This window comes from Cuculus canorus, chromosome 5 (assembly GCF_017976375.1).
Source record: "Cuculus canorus isolate bCucCan1 chromosome 5, bCucCan1.pri, whole genome shotgun sequence".
Lineage (NCBI taxonomy): Eukaryota > Metazoa > Chordata > Aves > Cuculiformes > Cuculidae > Cuculus > Cuculus canorus.
In genome coordinates, this window is record NC_071405.1 from 5,261,266 (window position 1) to 5,286,227 (window position 24,962).

Below are 24,962 nucleotides of genomic sequence, written 5' to 3' on the forward strand. Positions count from 1 at the left end.
AAATAACATTCTCCAAAACATTACCTAAACCCCACATCAGTCAAAGATCAGAAGACTGACAAAGCATGAAGGTTCTACACTTATATTTGTTACTATCTCATACTTCAGAACTATTTAAAGTTCGAAGATGGATTAAGACACAACAGCATGTGTCTAGGCAGATTCTTCTATAAATGCTACTTCTGCCCACAATTTAAACTAGGACACAAAGTTACAGAACAGTACTAACTCACCTTGACTGAAATTCCTCTCAGTAAGATAATCTATATCCAAAAAACCTTGTTTGTGTTCCAACACACTTCCTCTGCAAACTGGCACAGGACTTCTGACCTTCAGTACCTTTATCTTCCTCCAGTTTTGCTGAATATCTTATTATTATATTTCAGGGTGTATAAAGATAAATTTGTTTACCCAATTCCATGTTTACCCTATTTATCAATCAGTTTTTTCAGCTCCACCAACAGAAGTATTAGGAAAGTTCAAGTTATAAGTAAGGTTGAATTCTATAGGAAACTCTTCAGCAGACAACATAGTTTTCTTTAACTTAAGCTTTGTAATTTAGCATGTCACCATTAAATATTTTTTAAATGCATGTTTTATTTCCACTCATGAGAAAAAAACCCGAAACACTTAAGCAGATCTGGAAAAGGCTGTCCATAGAAGAACTTTTGTTATGCTGAAATCTTTGTTTTCCTTGGAAGTCAGAAGTTTGTATGTGTTCCCTCTTCGATTAGGGCAAACAACAACTAGCAACTACCCTATATCCACAGATCATGAATTAAAAGCCACTATGCAATTGACTTCTTGGGAATATAGCTATAAAAAATGACCAGTTTTTCATTTCCCTGAGAGATATCTCCAGCTCAGTGGAGAGGGGATGACTACTAACCTATTCTCAGGTTCTCTGAGATGCACTTCAAGCACGTATTTTTTTCTGAATGTGTAAACCAAGTTTTTTCAGTTCCCGCACAGTCATTTGTTCCTGACTACAATTACACCACTGCACAGAATACAAGGAGAGCAGGAAGATTCTTCAGGACACACCTCAAAAAAACCTCAAACCAACAACTTTACTTATCAAACAGCATAGAGAAATGTAGTAGATGCCCTTTTGCTTACAGCTGGATGATTTTCCTTCTATTTATTTCTATTCAACACATCATTCAGATTACATTTGCTTCACGAACATACTCTTGAAGCATAAGGAAAACAAAATGCTTTAACATTTCTTTGAAGTTTTCCTGCCTGGTTCCTCTAAATTCAGAGGGTGGAGACATAACCACAGGACTATACAAAGCCCAAAGGCATGCTGTGACAAAAAGGTATCCGAGGCCAGCAGACTGACTCAAAAGAGTAAAGTTTCACAAAGAAGTTGTATTCAGAAATGTTCTGCATTACAGGGTGGATCTGAGGCAACGGGTTCAAAGGAAAAGGGCAGATATTGTACGCTCTCTAAAGTTGCCCTCCCAGCATTTCTTAAATCTCTGATAATTTCACAAAATTAAAAATGCCAACATTGCCACATTAAGCATCATTGAATACAAATGCTTTATCAGCGATCTGCAGCCCAGTGTTGTTAATTTACATTTCAGAACAATGAAACTTTAACAAGTCAGTCACTCGCTGTTTTGAAGTCTGACCATGGTAAGTCATGGTAGCAGCTTGCAATTAGGGCAGTACTGCTTATTGCTTTGAACTGCTTTCATCCCGCTGACAGCTCTTACCTTTTCAGAGTTTGTAAAAACATCAGACTTCAGCTCTCCATCCAGAAACTCATTAAAGTATTTCATCAGCTTCTGAGCCTCCACAGCCCGTTGCCGTGGTGTGTTTACCCCCTCCAGTTGGTCGCCAAGGTGACAGACCTTCGTTGCTACATAGCTGATGTGCTCATCTAGTTCTTGGAAATGTTGGAAGGCAACCTGGGAGAACACAGAGGCGGATACACAACTCGTGATTTCCATTTACTGCACTTTAAGGAACATCAGATTTACTGGAGTAAGAAGCACAGTGAATGCAGGCATCAGCTTTCCAGGTGCTGCATCTCAGAACTACAGAACTACTCAGAACCACCAATTAAGTGCACACAACTGCTTAAAGTTTGGCATCTTCCTTTAAACCACTGTGAAAAGTCACTACTTTCAGAATAGCTAACGCTTCTTAATGGAACATGCAGAAAAGCCCCCTTTGACATGGGAAATTGTTTTCCATCAAACCCTCTTTATTTTTATCTCAAACAGCAGCATGCCATACCAAGAATTGTTAACAGAGCACATGATGCTTTTAAAACTCACACAGCTTAGCACTGACCGTACTCTTTGTATTTTACCTGGTTGCTTTTCTGCAGCTCTTGTACTTTCTTGGCAAATTCCTTGGCTTCCTTCTGGCATTGTTGTTCTAGTTTCTCCACCTTTCTCTGAATCCTTTCATCCATTACCTGTAATTCTTGGATATGATTTACAAATTCTTCCAGTAATCTGATTTAAAATAAAATATAGTAAAGTAGACTTTAGTTTAAAAGACATCATTTCCTGCGGAGCTTAAAAAAACCTCAAAGAATAGAGTTTGCCTACAAGGCTGATAAAATCACATCTAACTTATAAATGATGTTTTGTTTTCACTTACACGATCCTGGTTGTGTAGAACTCTGTCTACATAAAAGCTATAGGATCGTATAAATGGTGGGCTGGGGGTGAGGGGAACACCTAAATGCCAACTACTCAAGAACATGGCTCTCCCACCGGTACAAAAATCCCTATATCCCCATCTTCCCTAAATAAGTCTCATCAGGGCAAAGAGAGATTAGGCCACTACATTCCTCCAACGCAAGAGCTATGACAGGAGAATATTTTCTACTGTACGTTACTGTAAATCAGCATTATATCAATAAGCAATTAATACAATCATATTGTCTTGTAAAGCTGTTTTGGTTATAATTGAATTGCTACCCAACTTCACTTCTGCCTATAACATATACCAGCTTAAGGGTTTTTTTCTGCCCATTCTCATCACTTTGATTCTTTCGGACTCACATTTTACTCTTCCCAAATACAGCACACCTGACCGCATTCTTAATTTCTATTAAGAATAGAAATTCTTAATTTGTTGTCTCTCTCATTACTATTTTTGTCCACTCTGTCTCATTCCAGTCATCTCAGCTTATGCTTCTTTAAACATCTCAGTCACTAACGTTCTGGGATCTTCCACAGCCATAAAACTCATGCTAATAACTGAAAACATATGAAAGATTTGAGAAGTCTGCTATCCACATTTAATGTCAAAGCAGAAGAGGAGAGGAAATGGGATTCCCTTCCAGGAAGCTGTTTCTAGGCTACTCGGGAATCTGCATTTTCACATACAGTCTGTTCAGAAGGTTTGCTGTGGAGCCCTTCCAACCTGCAGTGCAGCTGCACGGCAGAATGAGTGCGCTGTTCCTCTCCTGGCTCCCTATGCACAGGCTGGAGACCCTCAGTAACCAGAGGGGAAAGCAGAACATATTATTCTACCCTCACACAACTCCTTCTCAGTAACAACTACAGTACCTCTCTTCGCCAACATGCAGAGCTTTCTCTTGGCAAGAACTAAATGACACTAATGTCATTCTCTTTAGTTGCATGGAGGGTCACTGAATTTCAGTTTTAACTTCTGCTGCTAAAATGACTGGCTTTTACCCCGCTTCTTGGAGCACGTGGACTGCCTTTTTGCTTCATGTGTTGGTCTAAAAAACCTACTTCAAGCAGTATCTTTACAACATTAAGCAACTTAAAAGCAAAACTTATTAAAGAAAACTGGACTAGGGCAGATGTTTATGACAACCTTCCTCCACTTCCAGCTTGCCAGAAGCCCAAGAGTGAGCAAGTTGTAATAGATTCCACAGAAAATCACAAGGAACAGAAGTTTACAGAAGTATATTTAAAGTAACATTTAAACAATAGTAAGTGACATAAAGCACACTTTCAAACAAAAGCCTAGAGACGTGCAGGCAGTTTCTATTCATTTTAACAAGATGATTCGATTCACTTTGGGGTTTGTTTTTGAAACAGGTATTGTGCCAACTTAGTACTTATTCAGCAGCAGTACTCATAACAGCGACGTAAGGAAGAATGCTCAAGTAGAAGAGGTCACTGCTGGTCAGGTTTCTCAAAACAGAAATAAAGGCTCCAACATTCTTGCTACAACACAAAAGCAAAATCTCCTAAAAACAAAGGAAAAAATGCACACCAAATGTTCTATTTCTTTTTGATACTAATTTTGGCTTCTTGCCCAATACTAGAAGGTGCCACAAGAAAGCTATTTACTATTGCAAGATTCTCCCACTTGTCTGAAAAATAGGAAAGTGCATCACAGAAGTTACCACAAGCAAATCAGCAGAAATACAGCAAAATAGATTAAACCGAGTTGGTACAGGTACAAATCATTAACAACTCCAAACTATATACTAGGCACAACTGTGGAGAAAGAGTAACAGGAAGCAATGCCGTGTATTTTCAGGCCCCTTCCTGTTTAAACCACATGTAAAGCTCTGCATAGGATACAAGCCCCAAACTGAATGCCAAGCGTAGCATCTGCTATAACTCCAGCAACACACCTCCTCATCTCACATGCCTCTAAAGAGCCAAACTGCTCCAGAAGGAATGTCCTTTGTCCATGCTAATGAAGCATTTCATATTTGCTTTTGACTAATAACAGCCTGTCTATGGAGCTAGTAATTCCTAAACTTCTTCAGAGTTCTAGCTCAGGTTACCACAACCTCAATCTGAAATAAGATCACATACACAAATGAGAAGTCATTAAGGAATAGCTATTGCACTTTGAATTTATATCACCATAATCTAAATTAACATTCAGATATCTGAACTTTTTGTTGACCCTGTTAAGCTCAATGGTGTTCCAGTAACCATAACAGGAGGAAGGTCAAGCTCATCTCCCAAGTTATAATCATGTGAAAAAAGAAGACGCTTCATTACATCAATAGAAAGACTACCAATACTGGTACAGAAGCTAAGAAGTAGCACTCCTGGAAAGACTCATTCTTGCCAAATCAAAAGAAGATCCAGAGGTCTGAAGTACAGAAGCTTTGATGTTGAACAGGGCTGTATAAAACTGCATGCGAGTTACCATTGCACCACCCAGTGCTAGTGTGGTAACCAGAGAGCTGAGTTCTTACGATGAGGTTTCTCAGAGCCAAGCCAGCTCACCACAAACAAGAGAAGGTCCTACACTACCTCCTCCTTCCCCACTTTCCCTACCCCAGCATTGCGTCTTTCCACACCCACATCCCTTCTCACCACCAGCTCACAGACACAATCTCTTCCCTATGCACCTACCCCCAGGCTTCTCTAGTCCCTCAAAACTGCTAATACAACTAGAAAAAGAGTTGGGTGTTTTTTCTTGTCAGGTCAGTTTGGTGACCTGGCAGTGAGATTAGTTTATCATGAGATTATCTGCCTAAGGCTTGCACAAGATGAGCCACCACAGTTTGCAGCTAAAAGTAAGGAAGTGGGGCACAAGTCCATCTTCACTCAGCAGCAGCAAGCTGTTTGTTGATTCAGACTACACTACACAAATTCAGTTTAAAACAACCCAAGTCAACATTGACATGTATCTGCCTTTCTTCCCATCCTACTTGTTTGTATCTTTTATTTGCACAAGGTCTGTAAACTACTGGATCTTGCAACAAACCTGCTCTGGGAGCTTAACTAGCAAGAAACTAAAATTGACTGTGGCAGTAAAGCCTCATATTATGTTTTAATTCAGTAACTCTAGTGCTTTGGAACATTCACATCTTACAACAACAAACAGCATCAATTCTCTTTCACTCAAAAGTTCTAAATCAGAAAGTGACATTACCTACTCTTGTTACTGAATACTTGGCTCATGGTCATAAATTCTAGCAATTCTCACAGAAGAAAACCTCCTTGGACACACACCAACACTACATACAGGTTTTGTTATGTGTGTAATAAAATGGTACCATTAGAGAGATATTCACTTTGACCATTAGGCAATTTTATTTTACCTTTTTGGATCGAAAGCTTCTCCACCTCTGGAACCTCCTCCAGGTGTTCTCCATGCCAGGCGTTCAATGTATTCATCTGCCACAAATGGCTCCTAGGCACAGAATAAGAACTCTTCACAACATGCCACAGCAGATCATTCGTTAGGCAGCTGCTTACATATCAGTTTGATAGTTTTTAGAAGCTGTAATACCATCAAAAGTACAGTGTTGACAATTAACCCATTACCTCTTACCTTTACATATTTAATATAGAGCGCACTGTTCTTAATAGAGTGGCTTTGAACATCTAGGCTAGAGAAGGCCAGACTACTAGCAAAGAATTTGCTGCAGGTCTGTGAAGAGCTGGCTCTGAATTACCTGTCGTTATTTCCAGGTGAGCTTATGGCTTGTTATTACAAAGTGTCTGAACCACACAGCAGCTGCACTGATCTGAGATATTACACCAAGAGATACAGCCATCAGCTGAGCAGCAAAAAGACAGGAAAACTCATCTGTCCAAAACACTATGCAGCAAAGTAAGTTTTCTTTGCAGTTGTTTGATGCTCTGATGCAATTCACAACACAGCAACACAAGCAGAAGTAACCAAGGCAAACACAGTGTGAGACTGCCACTGGACACTATGCAACGCCAAACTGCAGCTGCAGGAACAAAGCAGATAAAAACAAAGCAAGCATAAAAACAGGCGATGGACCCGCTGCCCCAAGAAGGAAAAGGAGTGCATAAGTGATGGTAAAAACACAAGGTTCCTCAAGTTTCTTCCAGAATACTTGCTGGCTCTTCCACAAAAGTACTGTGGAATGAACAGTTAAGACTATTCTTCCACCCAACAATGTTTCTGAAGGTAGAAAACTAAATCATCATAAATTCAAGAGCTCCTATTTCAATTGGCATAGTACTTAAGCCACCTCAAACATTTCTTCACGCAGTTAATATTAAATACCCAAAACACAGTCCAACATCTACCCTTTAAAAACTAGTATTTATCCCCTCAGCTTCATTGGCAATCTAGCAGTACTGGTTGGGTTCTAGCATCAGCACATCTAAGATCAGCAAAGCATTCTTACAATGACCAGGACTTCATGGAAAGCTTTTAAATCACAGACAGCAGCAGTTCTAAAACTGTGAAGGAGTGGCTCTGATTAATAGTGGTATTTGCCACAACTCGTTTCTTATAATGAAACAAGTGAGCATGCCACCATTGCTTTTAACAAAGCTTGGTTTAAAAACACAAAACTAACAAAAAATAAACAGACCTTAACATGTATCAAGTTAGTTCCTGTGTCAATAGGTCTAAAACCTTGTCAGAAATAATAGGGAGGGGGAAAACAGCATTGTAGTGTTATTCTAATAACTAAAAACAAGTGCTGGAAAGAAAATATTGCCAGGGCAAGGTTTGTGATCCCTCAGAAACTTCTCATGCCCTATGCAGTCAGGCCAAGCTATTAGATAGAACAATAAAAGTCTGTTAAATGTACTTTGCAACACGCTGAATCCTGATAGACAGGACAAGTTGCACTCTTTTGAGAGATTACCCTGTAACTCCTCATTCAAGGACTGACAAGAGTAATGGTGCTTTGCTCAGCCTCCTTCGTGAGGCTTCAAAAATGACTGGATGATACCACACACAAACCATTTCTCTACAAGTCACTCATGCCTTTAACCCAGTTCTTCCCGAGTCACAGATTTAAACTCCCTTTATGTGAATTCTTTCCATCAAAAGTTGTAATGTACTTCTCCTTTACATGAAAACCACATCCTTTCCTCCACAGACCCTGTAATTCAGCTGGAGAACCTCTCTAGTGACACAGATACCAATGCCAAGTACAGCAACGTGTAAGATGCTTACATAGGGAGTGCACTGTTTACTGATGCCATGTGTGTTTGTAACATTTTCTACATTTCTCCCTTCCTTCAGATGTTCCCACCACAAGATAATTCCTACATGCACACAACGACCTTGAATTTTTTTTTCCCTTTTTTTCCCGTAACACAACACCTAGAGGTTTTTCTGCAAGCCTATCAAAGCTTCCTCTCCTAAGAAAATCTCATATATGTACTTCCAGCAGCTGAAGAGGGACATTTTACAAAGGAATGCAGTGACAGAACGAGGGGGAATGGCTTTAAATCAGGTGGCGGAAAAATTACATTAGACTTCAGGAAGAAATTCTTCACCATGAGGGTGGTGAGACACTGGCACAGGTCTCCCAGGGAACTTGTGGCTGTCATCTCCCTGGAACTGTTCAAGGCCAGCCTGGATTGGGCCTTGAGCAGCCTGGTCTGGTGTGAGGTGTCCTTGCCCAAATCAGCAGGGTTGGAACTGGATGATCTTTAGGGTGCCTTCCAAGCCAAACCATTCTGTAAGTCTATAATGACCTTCAATTTTCTTTCCCCTTTGGCAATACAACATTCAGAGAGTTTTTCTGCAAGCTTATCAAAGCCTTCTCTCCTAAGAAAATGTGATATACGCTTCCTAGATCCTAAAAGGGAAAAAAAAAAACCCTATAATGCCAATCTTGCTCTACCCATTATGTCTTTTCTTGAGTGCACGCATACACAGAGCACCTGCAGCTCCCACCTCAGTATTCCAAAAGCCACCTGGGCACATGGCAACAAACCCTGTGGCTGACCCCAAACTACACTGTGCCACTCGACCAGCCACAAGGCCAAACTGAACACAGAGTATCCCAGTCCCCTCCGCTGCCCTTCCCACAGCACAGGCACTCATACACATCGCTCTCTTCCGCAATGCTCATCCTGTCTTCCAGTCTCCCCTCTCCTGCAACACCTGCTATTCTGCAAAAATTACAAACCTGCATTTTGCTTTAACGATCTGACACATCAGCAAAGAGTGTTAATTAGTTTTTTTAGACCTAAATGATGGCACAATCACTGCTATATGCAGGTGTAGCAATATTTTATAAGTGGCATAACTTGGAAAGTATCTTTTTTTCAAGACCACATCGGAGATGTGTCCTTCAGTTTTTTATTCATATACACCCCGTTCTGTGTTAAGAAAGAGAAACTGCAGAGGATACAATTATATGCAGAACACTGACCAACACAGAAACAAAATAAGCTGCTGCTTCCAAAATTTTACAAGTGTAAATTGTAAAGTTTTACTATTCTTAGTGTGCTAAAAATTATTTACCTGCTTCATAAAGAATACATGAAGTCCAACAGTGCCATTTTAAGTCATGACTTCACAAGCCCCACTGCAAATCCAAAAACTTCTTAGTTTGTTCATTGTATCTTCCACTCACAGTTGTTCTTTCTAATGCCATCCTGATAACAGGGTTACCTGTAGGGGACAGCCTAATCTCTATTTTAAAGTCTCCTCTGCAGCTCTGCAGAACTGGAAATCACCTATCACAAATGTCATTTGCAAGTCCTTTACCTGTTATCAGATGAGCCCCAACAGTCAATTTCTTCATAGCTTTGAACTTCCCTCTAGCTCTGGATGAATTAACATGATCCTAGCCATTCAGCCAACACTGCCGATTTAATAAGAGATACGCCTGAAGTGGATGATAACCTGGTTTGATCTGGTCTGCATAGAACCAACTAATCATAGATCAAACTAGCCTGGATCTGGCCACATCAAAATCCAGCTTAGGAGTGATTGTCATTAAATTACGTTTCGAGTTACATGAGGGAGAATTGAGTCCAGGTTGTGTCCATTTTCAGCACAAGACCCTTCTACGCAACATCACTTATCTATATTGAAAATTACTTTTGAACACACATTCATGAAAACAAAGCAATCAAGTACCACCCTCAGCATGCAGCAAAGGGTTACTCCAATATCAAACATTTTCATGTTCTAACCTATAAGGCAGTGACTTCAAACTAACATAGCAGTCAACATCAATTAGCAAACTTAAATAACACCTCTCTTCCCTTCAGAATGAAAGAAGAGTGAAAGTAGGAGAGAAAGAACAACGGGTTTCCATATTGGAAAACACAATTCCAAGCCCCATCTCTAGACAAAGGTCTCATCTACTTCGTAATTTCATCTTTATAGCTACTGCAAAACAGAACAAATTGTTGCATGTCCCAAAGCAGCTAAAACATACAGTTTTCTTTCCACACCCAAGTTATCTCGCATTCAACACCCCACAAAGAACAGAGACGCAGTGTCATCACGTTGGGAAACCAACGCACTCCTATGACAGCTAGAGAGGTGCAGAGAGGGTACTTGGCACCACACTACTTAGAACATGGTGTATTATTAGTCTTGCCATTGTCTTAAACCATGCAAGCCAAAATGTGAGTCACAACACTCGTGTCATAACAGAGCTTCATAAATACAAGTGCACACAATGCATTTACATAAACCACAGATATAGGATCTTCCAGAGAAACAGGAAGACCTTTCCTGAAGGCTGGGCAAACCATGTTCCAGACACCAAATGAACAAGTGGCTCTTGGGTGACTTGGAGAGAAAACACAGGATACCTGGCAACACCACCACATCCTCACGCATTAGGAAGCGGGGACAAACACTTTCTGTTAAGCACAGGTCACATCATGAGAGCCTGTGGTCCAGGACAGGTGAATTTCCCAGGTCCCGCTACATTGCCACCCCAATCACAAACATCCTCCAGCAAACTGTTTGGCTTCTTGTGCCTCAGTCCCACAGCAACTAAGGAGAGGGCAAAGTTATTTCCTTGTTTCAGAAAAACAGAAGCTGCCCTGAAATGCCAGGATGCTAAGGTCAACTTAGTATCAGCCTTCAATAGCACCAAAGCCACACTTCCTGCTCAGCAGCCGGGCCTGGCATGCCCTGTGACCCTGCTGAAGGCAGCACCCATCTACTGGGAAGGCCTGGGAGCCCCGTGGGATGGCAGTCCAAGCACATGGGACACTGCAAGCCCTGGCCTAGGGCACTGCTTCCTCCTGGGCCATCATCTCCAACCTCTCCCATCTCCTCAGGCCCCCACAAACCCCTCGATCTCCTCAGGTGCTGGTAATGTGCCTGGCTCCCCACACACATCTTCACCTCAAGATGAAGGCCCTGTCCCCAACCGTAGGGCAGGAGAGTCCAGTGTCCCCGTTCCCTCACCCCTCCCCAGGGCAGAAGCATCTGGTTCTTGTCCCCCCTAAACCCCAGCACGATAGGGTCTGGCCCCCACATGCCTCCTCATCCCCAGGAGATAAGGACCCAGTGCCACATAATCATAGAACAGGTTGGCTCGTAAGGGACCTTAAAGCCCAGACAGTTTGATGCCCCCTGCCATGGGCAGGGACACCTCCCACAGACCAGACTGCTCAAGGCCCGTTCAACCTGGCCTTCAACACCTCCAGGGACGGGGCAGCCACCACTTCCCTGGGCAACCTGTGCCAGTGCCTCACCACCCTCACCGTGAAGAATTTCTTCCTAACGTCTAGTCTAAGTCTTCCCTCCTCCCAATTTAAAGCTATTCCACCTAGTCCTATCACTCCATGGCCTTGAAAAAAGTCTCTGCTCAGCTTTCCTGTAGCCCCTTTCAGTACTGGAAGCTGCTATAAGGTTTTCCTGGAGCCTTCTGCCTCCAGGCTGAACAACCCCTATTCCATTAACCTGTTCTTATTTGGGAGGTGCTCCAGCCCTCGGATCATCTCTGTGGTCTCCTCTGGAACAATTGCAACAGTTCCATATCCTTCTTATATTGGAGATTCCAGAACCGGACAGGTGGGGTGTCACGAGAACAGAAGAGAGAGGGAGAATCCCCCCCGCTCGCTCTGCTGGCCAGGCTACTGGTGATGTTTCCCTACTCCCCTCACTCAAGGGGCAGGAAGGCTCGGTGTCCTCGTCCCCCTCCCCTCACCCCAGCGCCGCCTCCTCACCGAGACGGGCAGACCCGGCGCGGCGCCCTCCTCCCGGGGCAGCCCTGAGGGAACCCAGGCGCTGCCCGCACCCACCTCGAAGAGCTCGGCGGTGGTGGCCATGGCAGCAGGGAAAGCGGCGGGGCTCCCTCAGCAACCCGAGGCCGCCCCGCCGCTGCCGCCCATTGTGTCCCGGCAGCGGCAGCAGCAGCGACCACGGCGCCGCCCCTGCCACCGGAAGTAGCCTTGCCTACCGGAAGTGGGCCCGCCGGAAGCGGCGCCGCGCCAGGCGCGCGGGGGAGGTGAGCGAATGGGCGTGGCCGGTGAGGGGATGAGGACGGCCCAGCCCCTCCCTGGCCCCACCCTGATCCCTGACCCACCGCCGAGGCCGTGCCCCCTCTGGCCCCGCCCCCTCTTGGCCCCGCCCCGTGACCCCGCCCCACATCCGTGGCCCCGCCCTGTGGCCCCGCCCCACAGCCGTGGCCCCGCCCTCCGTAGCCCCCGCTGTCGCAGGCCCCTCGCAGGCCCCGCCCCTCCTGGGCCCCTCTGGCCCCGCCCCGCCGTGGCCCCCGTTGCTCCGAGCGCGCCGGCCCGGGGCCGCCCGGTTCTGCAGGTAATGGGGCTGACGGGCGCTCCGCCCCCGGGTGCGGGGCCGGACGGGGCTCCAGCCCCGGGAAACGGAGGGAGGGAGCCCGGGGAGGCGGTAGAGTCTCTATCCCCATCCCCATTCTCCGTCTCCATTCCTCATCCCATTCCCTATCCCCATCCCATTCCGTATCCCCATATCCATCCCCATTCCTGGAGGGGTTCAAAGACGGGTGAAGGAGAGGTTCATGGACAGGCTGCTCCGGTGGGAGGTGTCCCTGCCCGTGGCAGGGATTAGAACTGGATGGGCTTTAAGGACCTCAGCAACGTTTGTTCGCAGCCCAGAAACTGACTGTGTCCCGGGCTGCATCCAAAGCAGTGTAGCCAGGAAGGAAGGAGGGGATTCTGCCCCTCTGCTCTGCTCTGGTGAGACCTCACCTGAAGTACTGTGTCTACTTCTGGAATCCTCAACATAAGAAGCAGATGAAGCTGTTGGAACAGATCCAGAGGAGGGCTACAAAGATGACCAGAGGGCTGGAGCACCTCCCATACCAGGACAGGCTGAGAGAGTTGGGCTTCAGCCTGGAGAAGGCTCCAAGGAGACCTTAGAGCAGCTTCCAGTACTGAAGGGGCTCCAGGAAAGCTGGGGAGGGACTGTTTACAAAGGCATGGAATGATAGGACTAGGGGCAATGGCTTTAAATTGTGCAGGGGCAGATTTAGACTAGACATAAGAAGGAATTTCTTCGCCATGAGAGTCGTGAGGCACTGGCCCAGGTTGCCCAGGGAGGTTGTGGCTGCCCCATCCGTGGAGGTGTTCAAGGCGAGATTGGATGGGGCTTTGAGCAGCCTGATCCAGTGGGAGGTGTCCCTGCCCATGGCACGGGGATGGAGCTGGATGGACTTTAAGGTCCCTTCCAACCCAAACCATTCAACTGATACAAGAAGTAGTTACTGTTACAAAAAGTGGAATATTTTGATTTAAGCTAGAGTTAAGTTTCATCTCTATCATTGTTTTCTTTGAAAGTTACGCAGAATGTTCCTCTGATAGCTGTTCACTCTTTGGAGATGATAACGTTTTCTGTGCAGCATGATCTTTTTTGAAGGGATGTCTCTTCTGTAATCGCCTCTGTTTGCAGTCTCTCCCCATCTCAAATGCAATGTCAGGCAGAGATGTCTCCAAAGCTCTGAATCAACAAGAGTTTTGAGTGTTGTAAAGCTAATAATAACAACATTAAAATGTGTCCTTGGAAAGTAATAGAAGATGCATAAGATTTCTAGGAAAACGTATACATATCCATGTAAGTGGGAAATATATTCTGTCCCTGGCTCTTGTCTCACTGCATATGATTAATGGAGATCACTCCCTCACATTGCATCCCTCAGGACGCTTGCTTTCTAAAACTCCAGAACAAGACTTAGAGAGTTTTATTTGCTGGCATTTTCAGTATCCGGATGATGTCAAAGGTCTTTTCCTACCAAACGATTCAATGATTCTAAGCAAAAAAAATGAGCTTGGTGTTTGCAGAGCAGCCAGGGCCACTTTGGGGACCAAAGACTAGTGCAGAAATGTCAAAATAGTCACAGAATCATGGAGTCATTGGAGTTGAAAAAGACTGGCTGATCTAGGATCAGCCAGTCCAACCGACAGTCCAACACCACAGCACCTACCAAGCCATGGAATCATGGAATGGTTTGGGTCAGAGACTACATTGTCATCATTGTTAGCAAAGTAAAAGAAGAATTTGCTTTGCATAGTAGGAAAGTTTAATAAAAGGCTCTTAGAAATGCTGTCACATTTGTCTTGCGTGTGTAGCTGTCACACACGGTGTCATAGAATCACAGAATGGTTTGTGTTGGAAGGGACCTTAAAGATTATCCAGCTCCACCCTCTGCCATGGGCAGGGACACCTCCCACTGGATCAGGCTGCCCAAGGCCCCATCCAACCTGGCCTTGAACACCTTCAGGGATGGGGCAGCCACAACTGCTTTGAAATAATCATGGAATCATTAAGGTTGGAAAATACTTCTAAGGTCATCAAGTCCAGCCATCAGCCCACCCCCACCGTGCCTGCTAATCCATGTCTTGAAGTGGCAGCTCTACACATTTTTTGAACACCTCCAGGGATGGTGACTCCACCACTACCCTGGGGAACCTCTTCCGATGTTTCACAACCCTTTCTGTGAAGAAATTAGTCTGATGCTTCATAAATCCTTCCGTGCCTGTGAGCTCCTTTCGCCTATGCACTTCTGTGCCCAATTGTGAACATTATTATGTGTGAACACAGAATATGTGCTTTAGCTAAATCTGGGGTTTTTTTTTAGAATTTCTGTGTTTTACACAACTTTTATTTTCTCTGTTCCTCTTTCTGTTAGTCCCTGCAGAGTTTTCCCCCACCTCTTCTCTATCCTTACAGTGAAAAGGACAAGGTAACAGTTACAAAATTCTGTCAGGTGAACAACGTGGGCAAAGTAGAAAGCATACATTTTTCTTGTATTCTCTTTGTATTACTGTGTTACTGTACAAAAAACCACAATATTTTCAGGTAGAAATTTAACTTTCCATTTAATTTTTGGACAGAAAGGCTATTTTTTTCAGTTAGTGAACTTCTATTCAGTTCTTTTTATTCAATACCATTACAGAGTTTTAAGTAAGACTTTGGGCTAGACAGGTGGCCTTTGTTGGTCTGTCAAAATTTGTTGCCGTTCCTTATACTCTGTGCCATTTCAGAGGACTCTTTGAAAAAATGAGAGGAGAAATAACTAGGGATGAGGAAAAGGGAAAAAAAAATGAGGCCTGGATAAAGAGTCGTGCCCTACAGTCCCGATCTGAATGCAGTAAAACTGAAAAGAGAACCTAGAAGAGCGCAAAGAAAAAGAGCAAGTAGGGTATCTATCTTCAGGTGCTGACAGATCTCCGCATTTGACATTCCTCTGATTGTTTTAGGATTAGTATTGTAGTCCTTGTATTACCTACAAGAGTAGAGATGAGGCCTCCCCTCTACAAACACAGAGAAAGAGAAAGCCTTGTCCCGAAAATCCGAGAGTGTAATCACCATGGAGGACGGGAGGCTGGTGACAGGGATATGTGGAGTAACATGTCACACAGTAAGCGGCAGAGACAAGGAATGGCGCTCCTTTGAAAAGGGCAAACTATACTTGATACTTCAAGTGATTTCCAGACTTAGATCTTTCAAGTTTCCAGAGGAAATAATAGGGCTGTGGAAACCCCAAGTTTATCCTCCTAACTGACCTTAAATTCAACAAAGCGCACAGACAATGTAAAGAATGCCGGATCACATGGAAACTGTTGGTTTCAGGACTTAGGCACTCAGCTGGAGATACGTGAGCCCTGATCTTTAACCTCAGAGAAGACATCTGGGACATCAAAGCATTCCGCTTTTTTTTTGAGGCGATCATAACTTAATTCAGGCAACAAGTACGGTCTCTCTCTTGAATCGCCAAAGTGCATTCATCCCCAGAAGCTTTCATCTTTTTAGATTTTCATTACTTTCTAGAAGGGGATGCTGAAAAAAATGAGATCTGAAGGGCTAACAAGTCATCTAATGACTCAGCTAAAGCTGGGAATGATTCAGTGGGAGGAGGAGATTGCTGTGGTATGGTGACAGCTTTGGCAAATGGAGCAGACACATTGGAACGTAAGTAAGACAAAACTAAACTTAAATGTCTCCTCTTCATTTGTTTTGGAGACATCAACCAAAAAAAAGAGATACTTACCAAGGTTACCCTTAGCCTCTGATCAGAAACCTTGCTCTGGGAGTCCTTGTAATTTTTCAAGCTGCAAAACCACTGTTTCTTTGCTCTTCAAAATAGACATGAGACTGTAGGGAAGTGTTTTACTGTCATCTGTATCCTGTTTACGGATCTCATGGCTCTGGCTTCTCTCTGCCTTTTTCCTTACTGGAAAACAAAAAAAAAGCTGTAGATGCCAGATTAAAAACCAAACAAAAAAGCACAGTCACTGAGAATAAGCCTGAGGAAGTGTCTCTGCCTCCAGCAAGAGGCTCTGCTCCTTAGTTAAGAAAAGATGGTGTAGGTGGGACTTAAAGGCAACAGGATAAGAACCATGCAAGTGTTCAGGAGCAGAAAGGGAGTGCTACATATGGAGGTCATAGATAAAACAAAGCAGCACATTGCTGGGATTACAAGTTCCATGGCAATTTAAGAAACAGACTGTCAATGAGTCTTTAAAAGGGGGAATAAATGAAGGTATTTCTCTATCTGTGCATTTTTTCTCCCATGTTTGCTTGTAAGCGTGGCTTTGAGCTCAAACAAACATGCAGCCTGAGAAGGGGTCTGCTACAAGGTGATTCATAAAGTGATTTAGCCAGTTGCCTGGTCTGTAATCTGTGATAAGAATTTTGAGGGCCTGTAGGTAACTACAAATAGAGTCCACAAAAACGGATGTAGAAAATAGCCTGTTGTCTAACTTAGTGTAAGAGAGACTCATAGGGAATCTCTAGTTCTGAAAAAGGATGAAGACCAGTGCATTAGTGGAAGTAATAATTTTTCATTTCTCAGATATTTATCAAAAGACAACTCTTCAGTTCCTCCTGATAGATTAGGTTAGATTGAGAAGTTCACTCCGCTTTCCTTTAAGAAATAATACTGCTTCAGAAGAAAAAATTGTAGACTTAGCATTAAACAGCTAATATGACTTCTCTTGAACTTTATGAAATTTGAAATTAAACCTATATGTTAATGCAACATAGTGATTCTAAAATATACATGACCTTGTGTCTCTGTGACATTATGGTTACATCTTAAATACTTGTAAAAAATGAAATGATTAAACAATTGGGACTGAAAATGCAAGCAAATAAACTTTCTAAAACTCACTTTGGAGGTTTAGAAAGCAAACATCCTTTATCAGGCCTGGGAAACACAAGGGAGTGATCTCCATCAACCACGTGCAGAGAGACAAGAGCTGTTACAGAATGTATTTCCCACTTACATGCATATGTATCAATTTTCCCAGAAATCTTATGCATCTTCCATTACTTCCTAAGGACTAATTTTAATGTTATTATGAACTTTACAACAGTCAAAACTCTTGCTAATTTGGAGCTGACTCCAGCTCTGCCTGACCTTACATTTGAGATAGAGAGAGGCTGCAAACAGAGATGTCACTAAAGAGACATCTGTTCAGCACAGATCGTACTTAACACAACATGTTATTATCTCCAAAGAATGAGCAATGTCTGGAAAAACAGTTTGAAAAAAGCAACGTGCTATCAGAGGGACATTATGTCTAACTTTCAAAAAATTGTAAAAAACTAAGTAATTGTTTGCTTAGTCTTAACTTAATTCTACTTTACCTTAAATCAAAATATTCTGCTTTTTGTAATAGTAACTTCTTCTTGTATCACAATCGTAAAAGGTTTACATCACATCACTGCGGTTGCAGTGTGGAATCCCTTTCTACATACACACAACCCATGCAGCTCATGCTGGAAAAATTGGATTTATTTATAGTGAAATATTCATAATATTGTGAAGATTTTTAGTTTATCTTGTTAATCAATTAAAGCAACTGCTGCAGATCAATTCTGTGAGCTCAGAAAAGCAATGAAAAACCTGTATGTAAGTAACTTCCATTATACTGTCTCATAAATATAGCATTTACTAGAGTAGCAAAGCTGTAGTTGTAACATACTATATGCAAAAAGCTATTGTAGTTAAATTATATGGGGCATCCGTTTTCTTGAATGTAGGAAAACTTGTTTTCAGTGATCTCACCTCTTGGAAGGGAGAATACCTAAGAGAAACTCATCCTGGATTATATCAACATTCCAAAGATTTTTATAATGCTATTGCATTCTACGACAGCCAGGAAAGGGATTGTATGGTTCTACTTCCAGGAACTCTGTTGGTATGGTATTATGGGTAGGAAAAGATGAGCAGCACTAAGATGCTCTTATTTCCATGTGACAGACATTACCTCCATGTTGAAGTATGTGGGGAGACCTTCAACAGATCAACACACACCCCCATATCATCTGACAACCCTTTTCTTAAAGCCATGTTCATACTTGCGTTTCAGAAGAACAGTCTGATATATGCATGTCTCCCACTGGTTGAGGGGACCTTGGAGCTACAACCATCCCTCCTTACCATTCTTGGGCTCTTGCAAGGACTGGGTCATCTGTTGGGCATTTTTGACTACACCTCTCCAAGTCAGAAGAATGAAACTGAGATGAGTGCAAAAATAGGCCAGCTTCAAACTTTGTTTAACCAGACCTGTCTGCTTGGCACCCCCTTAAACACAAACATAAGCAGCTTACACAGCTCGTTTGATGACATTCAAGAAATTTCTGCAGATGAGAACCAGCCACCTTGGAGATCCAGCATGTATGAAGGCCAAACCTCAGGTGAACGTCTGTATGGCTGAAAAAGTTAAGTGTATGGAGTACAACAAAAGAGATGTTGTGGACGTATGGCAAGTTTATGGAGCAGTAAACTGCAGGATGAGGACAGTTTATGTGCAAACCTTGCCAAAGCATTTTTCATGCAAGTACACCAGGAAAGTAAATTCATCATTTTATTTCGGTATGTGACCAGTGAATTTCTAATACTGTGATAGTTCAAAGTGTAACAAAATACTATGTATTAGACTGATGCATTAGCAGTGCATTTTGTTTTGATCTTTACTGTTTTTTTCCTTTATGCTTCAACTATTTTTTCAGTAATCAATGAAGCATGGCCAACAGGGCAAGGGAGGTGATTCTGCTCCTCCTTTCTTCTCTTGTGAGACCTCATCTGGAGTACTGTGTCCAGTTCCGGAATCATAGAATAGTTTGGGTTGGAAGGGACCTTAAAGGTCATCCAGTTCCAACTCCTTTGCCATGGACAGGGACATCCCACTAGATCAGGCTGCCCAATCCAACCTGGCCTTGAACACCTCCAGGGATGGGGCAGCCACAACCTCCCTTGGCAACCTGTGTCAGTGTCTCACCACTCTCATGGTGAAGAAATTCTTCCTAATGCCCAGTCTAAATCTGCCCCTCTCCAGTTTATACCCATTCCCCCTGGTCCTATCACCACAAGCCTTCATGAATAGTCCCTCTCCAGCTTTCCTGTAGCCCCTTTCAGGTACTGGAAGGTCACTAAAAGATCTCCTCAGAGCCTTCTCTTCCCCAGGCTGAACAAGCCTAACTCTCTCAACCTGTCCTTGTATGGAAGGTGCTCCAGCCCTCGGATCATCTTTGTAACCCTCCTCTGGACCTATTCCAACAGCTTAACATAAGAAGGATACGGAGCTGTTGGAATGGGTCCAGAGGAGGCTACAAGGGTGATCTGAGGGCTGCAGCACCTCCCATATGAGGACAGGCTGAGAGAGTTGGGGTTGTTCAGTCTGGAGGCTCCAAGGAGACCTTAGAGCAGCTTGCAGTACCTGAAGGGGGCCTACAAGACAGCTGGGCAGGGAGTCTTTACAAAAGCTTGTAGTGATAGGACAAGGGGCAATGGGTATAAACTGGAGAGGGGAAGATTTAGACTAGACATAAGGAAGAATTTCTTCACTATTAGAGTGTTGAACACTTCCCAGGTTGCCCAGGGAAGTGGCTGCCCCATCCCTGGAGGTGTTCAAGGCCAGGTTGGATGGGCCTTGGGCAGCCTGATCCAGTGGGAAGTGTCCCTGCCCATGGCAGGGGGTTGGAACTGGATGGGCTTCAAGGTCCCTTCCAACCCAAACTACTCCATGAGTCTAACTATTTATGGGACTTAAATTTCCAGAGTAGCCTCACCACATGCATTTTTTTCATGAAATGTTCTTATTTAAAATGAAATAAGGAGAAATCATTTCACGGTCTTTGCATATCGAGACTAAGAAATGCTAGTGCTAACACCAGGTTTATTTCCAGCAACCTGATTATGTTAAATAAAGATTAGAAACAGGTTTTCTGAATGAGTCTTCTGCAAGTGTCCTGAGCATTTTTAATGAATTTTCTTACCAAGTAAGAATTTGATCGTCTATCCTACTTTATTCTATTAGAACAACATTTTGAATCCACAAATACTGTTTGTTTGGCTGACATAAGAACTATTGATACAGAATCTGGTGGAAAAAATTAGTTGTATAATTATTTTGAATGGTTTTGTATGTGACAATGATTATGGTGTCTTCTTGGACTTTAGTAAAGCATTTGACACAGTTTCTCACAGCATTCTGCTTCAGAAACTGTCAGCCTCTGGCCTGGACAGGCGCACACTCTCCTGGGTTGAAAACTGGTTGGGTGGCCCAGAGAGTGGTGGTCAATGGAGTTAACTCCAGCTGGAGGCCAGTTAGAAGTTGGGTTCCTCAGGGCTCGGTACTGGGTCCAGCCCTGTTCGATGTCTTTATCAATGACCTGGATGAAGGCATTGAGTGCACCCTTAGCGAGTTTGCGAATAACACTAAGCTGGGAGGAAGTGTGGATCTGCTGGAGGGTAGGGAGGCTCTGCAAAGGGATCTGAACAGGCTGGACCGCTGGGCTGACCACAGTGGCCATTAACAGCATGCTTGACTACATTAAGCGGATGTTGTAAAAGTGACTGAATTAATTAGACTATCACTAAGTGTGTTTATATAACATTCATAATGATGTAGCTATACGGTAAGTCCTTGGCTTTCTTATCTGCTGTTTTCTGGCTAAAGATTCCTTGTCAAGTGAGAGACATTTAGCTAAGACAGCATCACTAGCAGTACTGTGGGAAAGGCGGCAGAAATGGGAAAGGAACTTTGTTTTGAAGGCGTTTGTCAGTACTCATGCTTGAAAAATTTTGTGTGGGGTTTTTTTCATGCTCGTATTTGGTTTTTGAAACTCTAACTCTGAGGGAAATAGTTTAGAATAACTGCTTGACCTCATTGTTTTTCCAAGTGTGACATAGAGGGATCTGCACAAACATCACCCTCAGTTTGAATCTCCCAACTAAAGGTCCTCCACTCCAAGATATCGTGATTCAGCTTCCATTGACCCTACCATGCTGATGATGTCCAGTAGTGCTGAGCCTCTGGATGGACCTTATGAATTTCCTGTTGTACCTCTTTCAGAAGTCATTCAACCTGTGCTACTACACTTCCCAGGTAATAACATCCCTGACCCTCGTTTTCCAGTTATCAATCAGGAGTAAAATTAACTGTGTTGTTGAATGTGTCTGAGTTTCAGTCTGATTCAGACAAATAAAGCGATTTTTATATAATGAACTGCTGGAAAGGCACTTCAGGACTTGAGTCATCTGAGTCAAGAGGTGCAGTATTTATGAGTGCTTGGTACGGCTGCTCTTACCTTAAGTGAACCACTTGGATGCCTGAATTAGACAAAATGAATCCAGACTATGATGCAGAGTGCATATACCACAAATCAATCTATCTATCTATCTATCTATCTATCTATCTATCTATCTATCTATCAATCACAAGCAGCCTGAAGAGTTTGGCATATACTGTTCAAAACTAGTCTGCAATTAATGTGTTTGCTGAAGTACTTTAAAATAAGACAATTAAAACAGTGTATAACCAATCTTATGATCATGGTATTAATTTATCTTGAGAATGAATATAGTTATTTCCAGGTTCCTGTTCCACCAGTTCTGAGACATTACCAACTCACTGAAGAGGGCTCACAGTTAAAAATAACATTTAAGTTAAAGCTTCATGAAAGCATAAAGAATTCTTTCAAGTACTGTGAAACTTATAGACTGTTTTTTAACAGATAATAATAAAGAAATCCTAAACATATTTCTTCCATTTCTCTGTGATCTTCCTGAAATTAACCTGTTAGGAAACAATAGAATATATTACGCTCCATCAAAGTACTACCAGTGGACCTTGCAGATGTTGGAAATAATTCCCCTTGGAATTCTTCTATTTCTGGGATACAGAATTGGACCAGAATATTTGGTAACATCCTGAAGATTTCTGTTGCTTGTCCAGTTTCCATGTGGTATTTTTTCATGTGAGACACTGCCACAATCCTCCAGGTGGATTAAATCTGGAGATCACTTCCAACCCAGGGTTGCCCATTCCTTCAAACTGCTAATCCTAGCTACAGATCAACTTATCAAAAATATAGTTATTTAAAATTAAAACAATAGTTTTCATTTAAGCCTCTCTGACAACTGCCATGTCACATAATTATCAAGAAGATTTAAAGATGAATTGATAGGAAGTTGCTGATGCTGATCATAGTGTTACTAAAATGCTATCAGCGAACTAAAGACAGTAAAATATCAACAGCCCTTTCATGATTACTAGGTTGAGACCAGGGTGATTTCCTCCTGCTCTGTAATTTCTTCCCATAAATTAGCTGTGCTCACATAAGTGTGATTTGTCTGTATGCACATAAATAATCTCAGCATTTTGTTGCTTTCTTTAACAGAATAAGTGTTCAGAAATACTAAATGATACTAATTCCGATGGCTTTATTTCTCCTCGGTCATACTGCAGGGGCCCAGTTGGCACAATTAGAGTACAAAGTTAGTTATGGACGGCTGAATTTGTCATGAGAGAAGAACCTGCTGGTTTGGGTCATCGGTGAGCAGAATACCCCTGCACGGCTTCCTCTTCCACTCAGTTTTGTGCAGTGCAGACATTTTCTTGTAGATGCTGTTCTTGGCTTTAGGATAGAAGTTTCCTAAATCTTTGGAAGTTTCTCTGACTGGAATCCTGTCTGTTGGCACTGGAGGCAAAGAGCACCCAACTGGTTGTTTGCATTGAGAACACTGCTTACGTCAAAGTAAGTCACAGTCCGTGAAAAGAGGCCTTAGCAGTCGTTTTTTTATTATCTTACACTGGCTATGAAGATAGATTGATTTTAAATCAGGCAAAATTATTAGCCTCTTTGTTATCAGCATGGAGTTTTCTGTTTTCTTGCTGACAGACATCCTGTCAGCAATTTCATTTGTATTTTTGTATTTAAACAGAAGAGACAGCTAATGAGAGTAATGTCATGAAACATTGAAAATAAATATTCTCCAGAACTTGTACTTTGTATGTTTGCTAAAAAAATTCTGTTGAGGAAAAACAAAAGAAGTCACTTCTCTTAAAAACATGACTTGGTTTTAAATTGTTTAGTCCTGGATAACAGCTTAGAGAAGATAATTTGAAATGTAAATGCCATGGTCGTTTTTACTTGAATATAAAATCATAGGGTGGAAGGGGACCTTAAAGATCATCCAGTTCCAACTCCCCTGCCATGGGTAGGGACACCTCCCACTGGGTCATGTTGCTCAACGCCCATCCAACCTGGCCTTGAACACCTCCAGGGATGGGGCAGCCAGAACTTCCCTGGGAAACCTGAGCCAGAGCCTCTCTAATCTCATCTTGGAGAAATTCCTCCATATGTCTAGTCTAATATAAACTGGTACAAAGTCATAGAATCGTTGAATCATTAAGGTTGGAAAAGACCTCTAGGATTATCACGTCCAACCATCAATACAACACCAGCATGCCTCCTAAATCATATCCCAAAGCACCATTTCCACATTTTTTGAACACTTTTAGTGATGGTGACTCTATCAGTAAGTCAGTCAGTACTTAGTGATGCAGAAAAAGAGTGGTACAAACTGGGAGGACTCCCAATTCACTGGTTTTGTAAACCGGAGACCTCACAGAACATGAAAGCTTTCAGTCTCTTGTTTCTGTCAGAAGTCACAGGAATCCAGTAACACCCCAGATTAACAGTTAAAAGCAACAGTTCTGTTATTTTCATGAGACGTGTACAGGATACATACGAGTCAATAATTTAGAACAATTTTAAGAGGGGGAGCATGACATGAGTGGCACTAATGAAAGCGGAGACGATAAAGGGGTCTGCATTTACCCCTGTCAGCAGCAGTGGGGAGTTCCCTTTCAAACACGTCTGTGCACTGCATTGCTCTGAATGCTCGTGTTGGTGGGGATCCAGAGGTGTGAGCCTGGTTTTTCTAATCACAGGACTGGCTCTGAGTAGGCAAAACCAGCTGAGTTTGCTGAATATTTCCAAAAAGGATCACTGAGCTGTTTTCTTTGGAAAAATGGTTGTAAAAGGACTTGGTTTACAGAGGCAAACCTCTCATTTTCAGAAGAAAATTGGTGTCTGCAGGAACGTAGGAAATGGAGTTTAAGGAAGTTATTGGAACATGAGCAATTTCTGAAAGGCTGGTGAAACACTGAGAGATCCTGGAAGGCACCACAGAATCATAGAATCACAGAATCATAGAATAGGTTGGGTTGGAAGGGACCTTAAAGATTATCCAGCTCCACCCTCTGCCATGGGCAGGGACACCTCCCACTGGCTCAGGCTGCCCAAGGCCCCATCCAACCTGGCCTTGAACGCTTTCAGGGATGGGGCAGCCACAACTTCCCTGGGCAACCTATGCCAATTCCTCACCACTCTCATGGTGAAGAAATTCTTCTTTATATCAAGAAGAAGAAGAGAAGAATGCCATATAATAACCACCCAATGCCGGCTGCTCCTGCCATGCCTCTTGTTTAACTGTATTCTGTGTCAAAAATAAGATTTGTGATTACTTAAGGAAAAAAGTTTTAAGCTGTAAGTTAAAAAAAAAAACGCTT

General features: G+C 42.8%; 2 protein-coding genes across 4 annotated transcripts in view; one reads left to right on the forward strand and one right to left on the reverse strand.

The window, feature by feature from the left end:
* The window catches only part of EXOC5 (exocyst complex component 5), a 32,687-nt gene extending 20,603 nt beyond the window's left edge, over nucleotides 1-12,084 (reverse strand). Inside the window, exons 1-4 of one of the 3 annotated variants that reach the window (XM_054068359.1) lie at nucleotides 11,919-12,084; nucleotides 6,017-6,108; nucleotides 2,327-2,474; nucleotides 1,725-1,919 (exon numbers count right to left, since the gene is read on the reverse strand). In XM_054068359.1, the coding sequence (XP_053924334.1) occupies nucleotides 1,725-1,919; nucleotides 2,327-2,474; nucleotides 6,017-6,108; nucleotides 11,919-11,945 (462 nt within the window). In that variant the 5' untranslated portion in view covers nucleotides 11,946-12,084. The remainder of the gene's footprint in view (nucleotides 1-1,724; nucleotides 1,920-2,326; nucleotides 2,475-6,016; nucleotides 6,109-11,918) is intronic. The other 2 variants (XM_054068362.1, XM_054068360.1) reach the window with 2 other exon arrangements.
* Nucleotides 12,085-14,368: 2,284 nt separating this feature from the next.
* Nucleotides 14,369-24,445, forward strand: AP5M1 (adaptor related protein complex 5 subunit mu 1). Its single transcript, XM_054068355.1, is given in 3 exon segments — nucleotides 14,369-18,788; nucleotides 18,790-18,976; nucleotides 21,286-24,445. Coding segments are annotated over 3 exon segments (657 nt in total). The 5' UTR covers nucleotides 14,369-18,323; the 3' UTR covers nucleotides 21,291-24,445.
* Nucleotides 24,446-24,962: the final 517 nt, after the last annotated feature.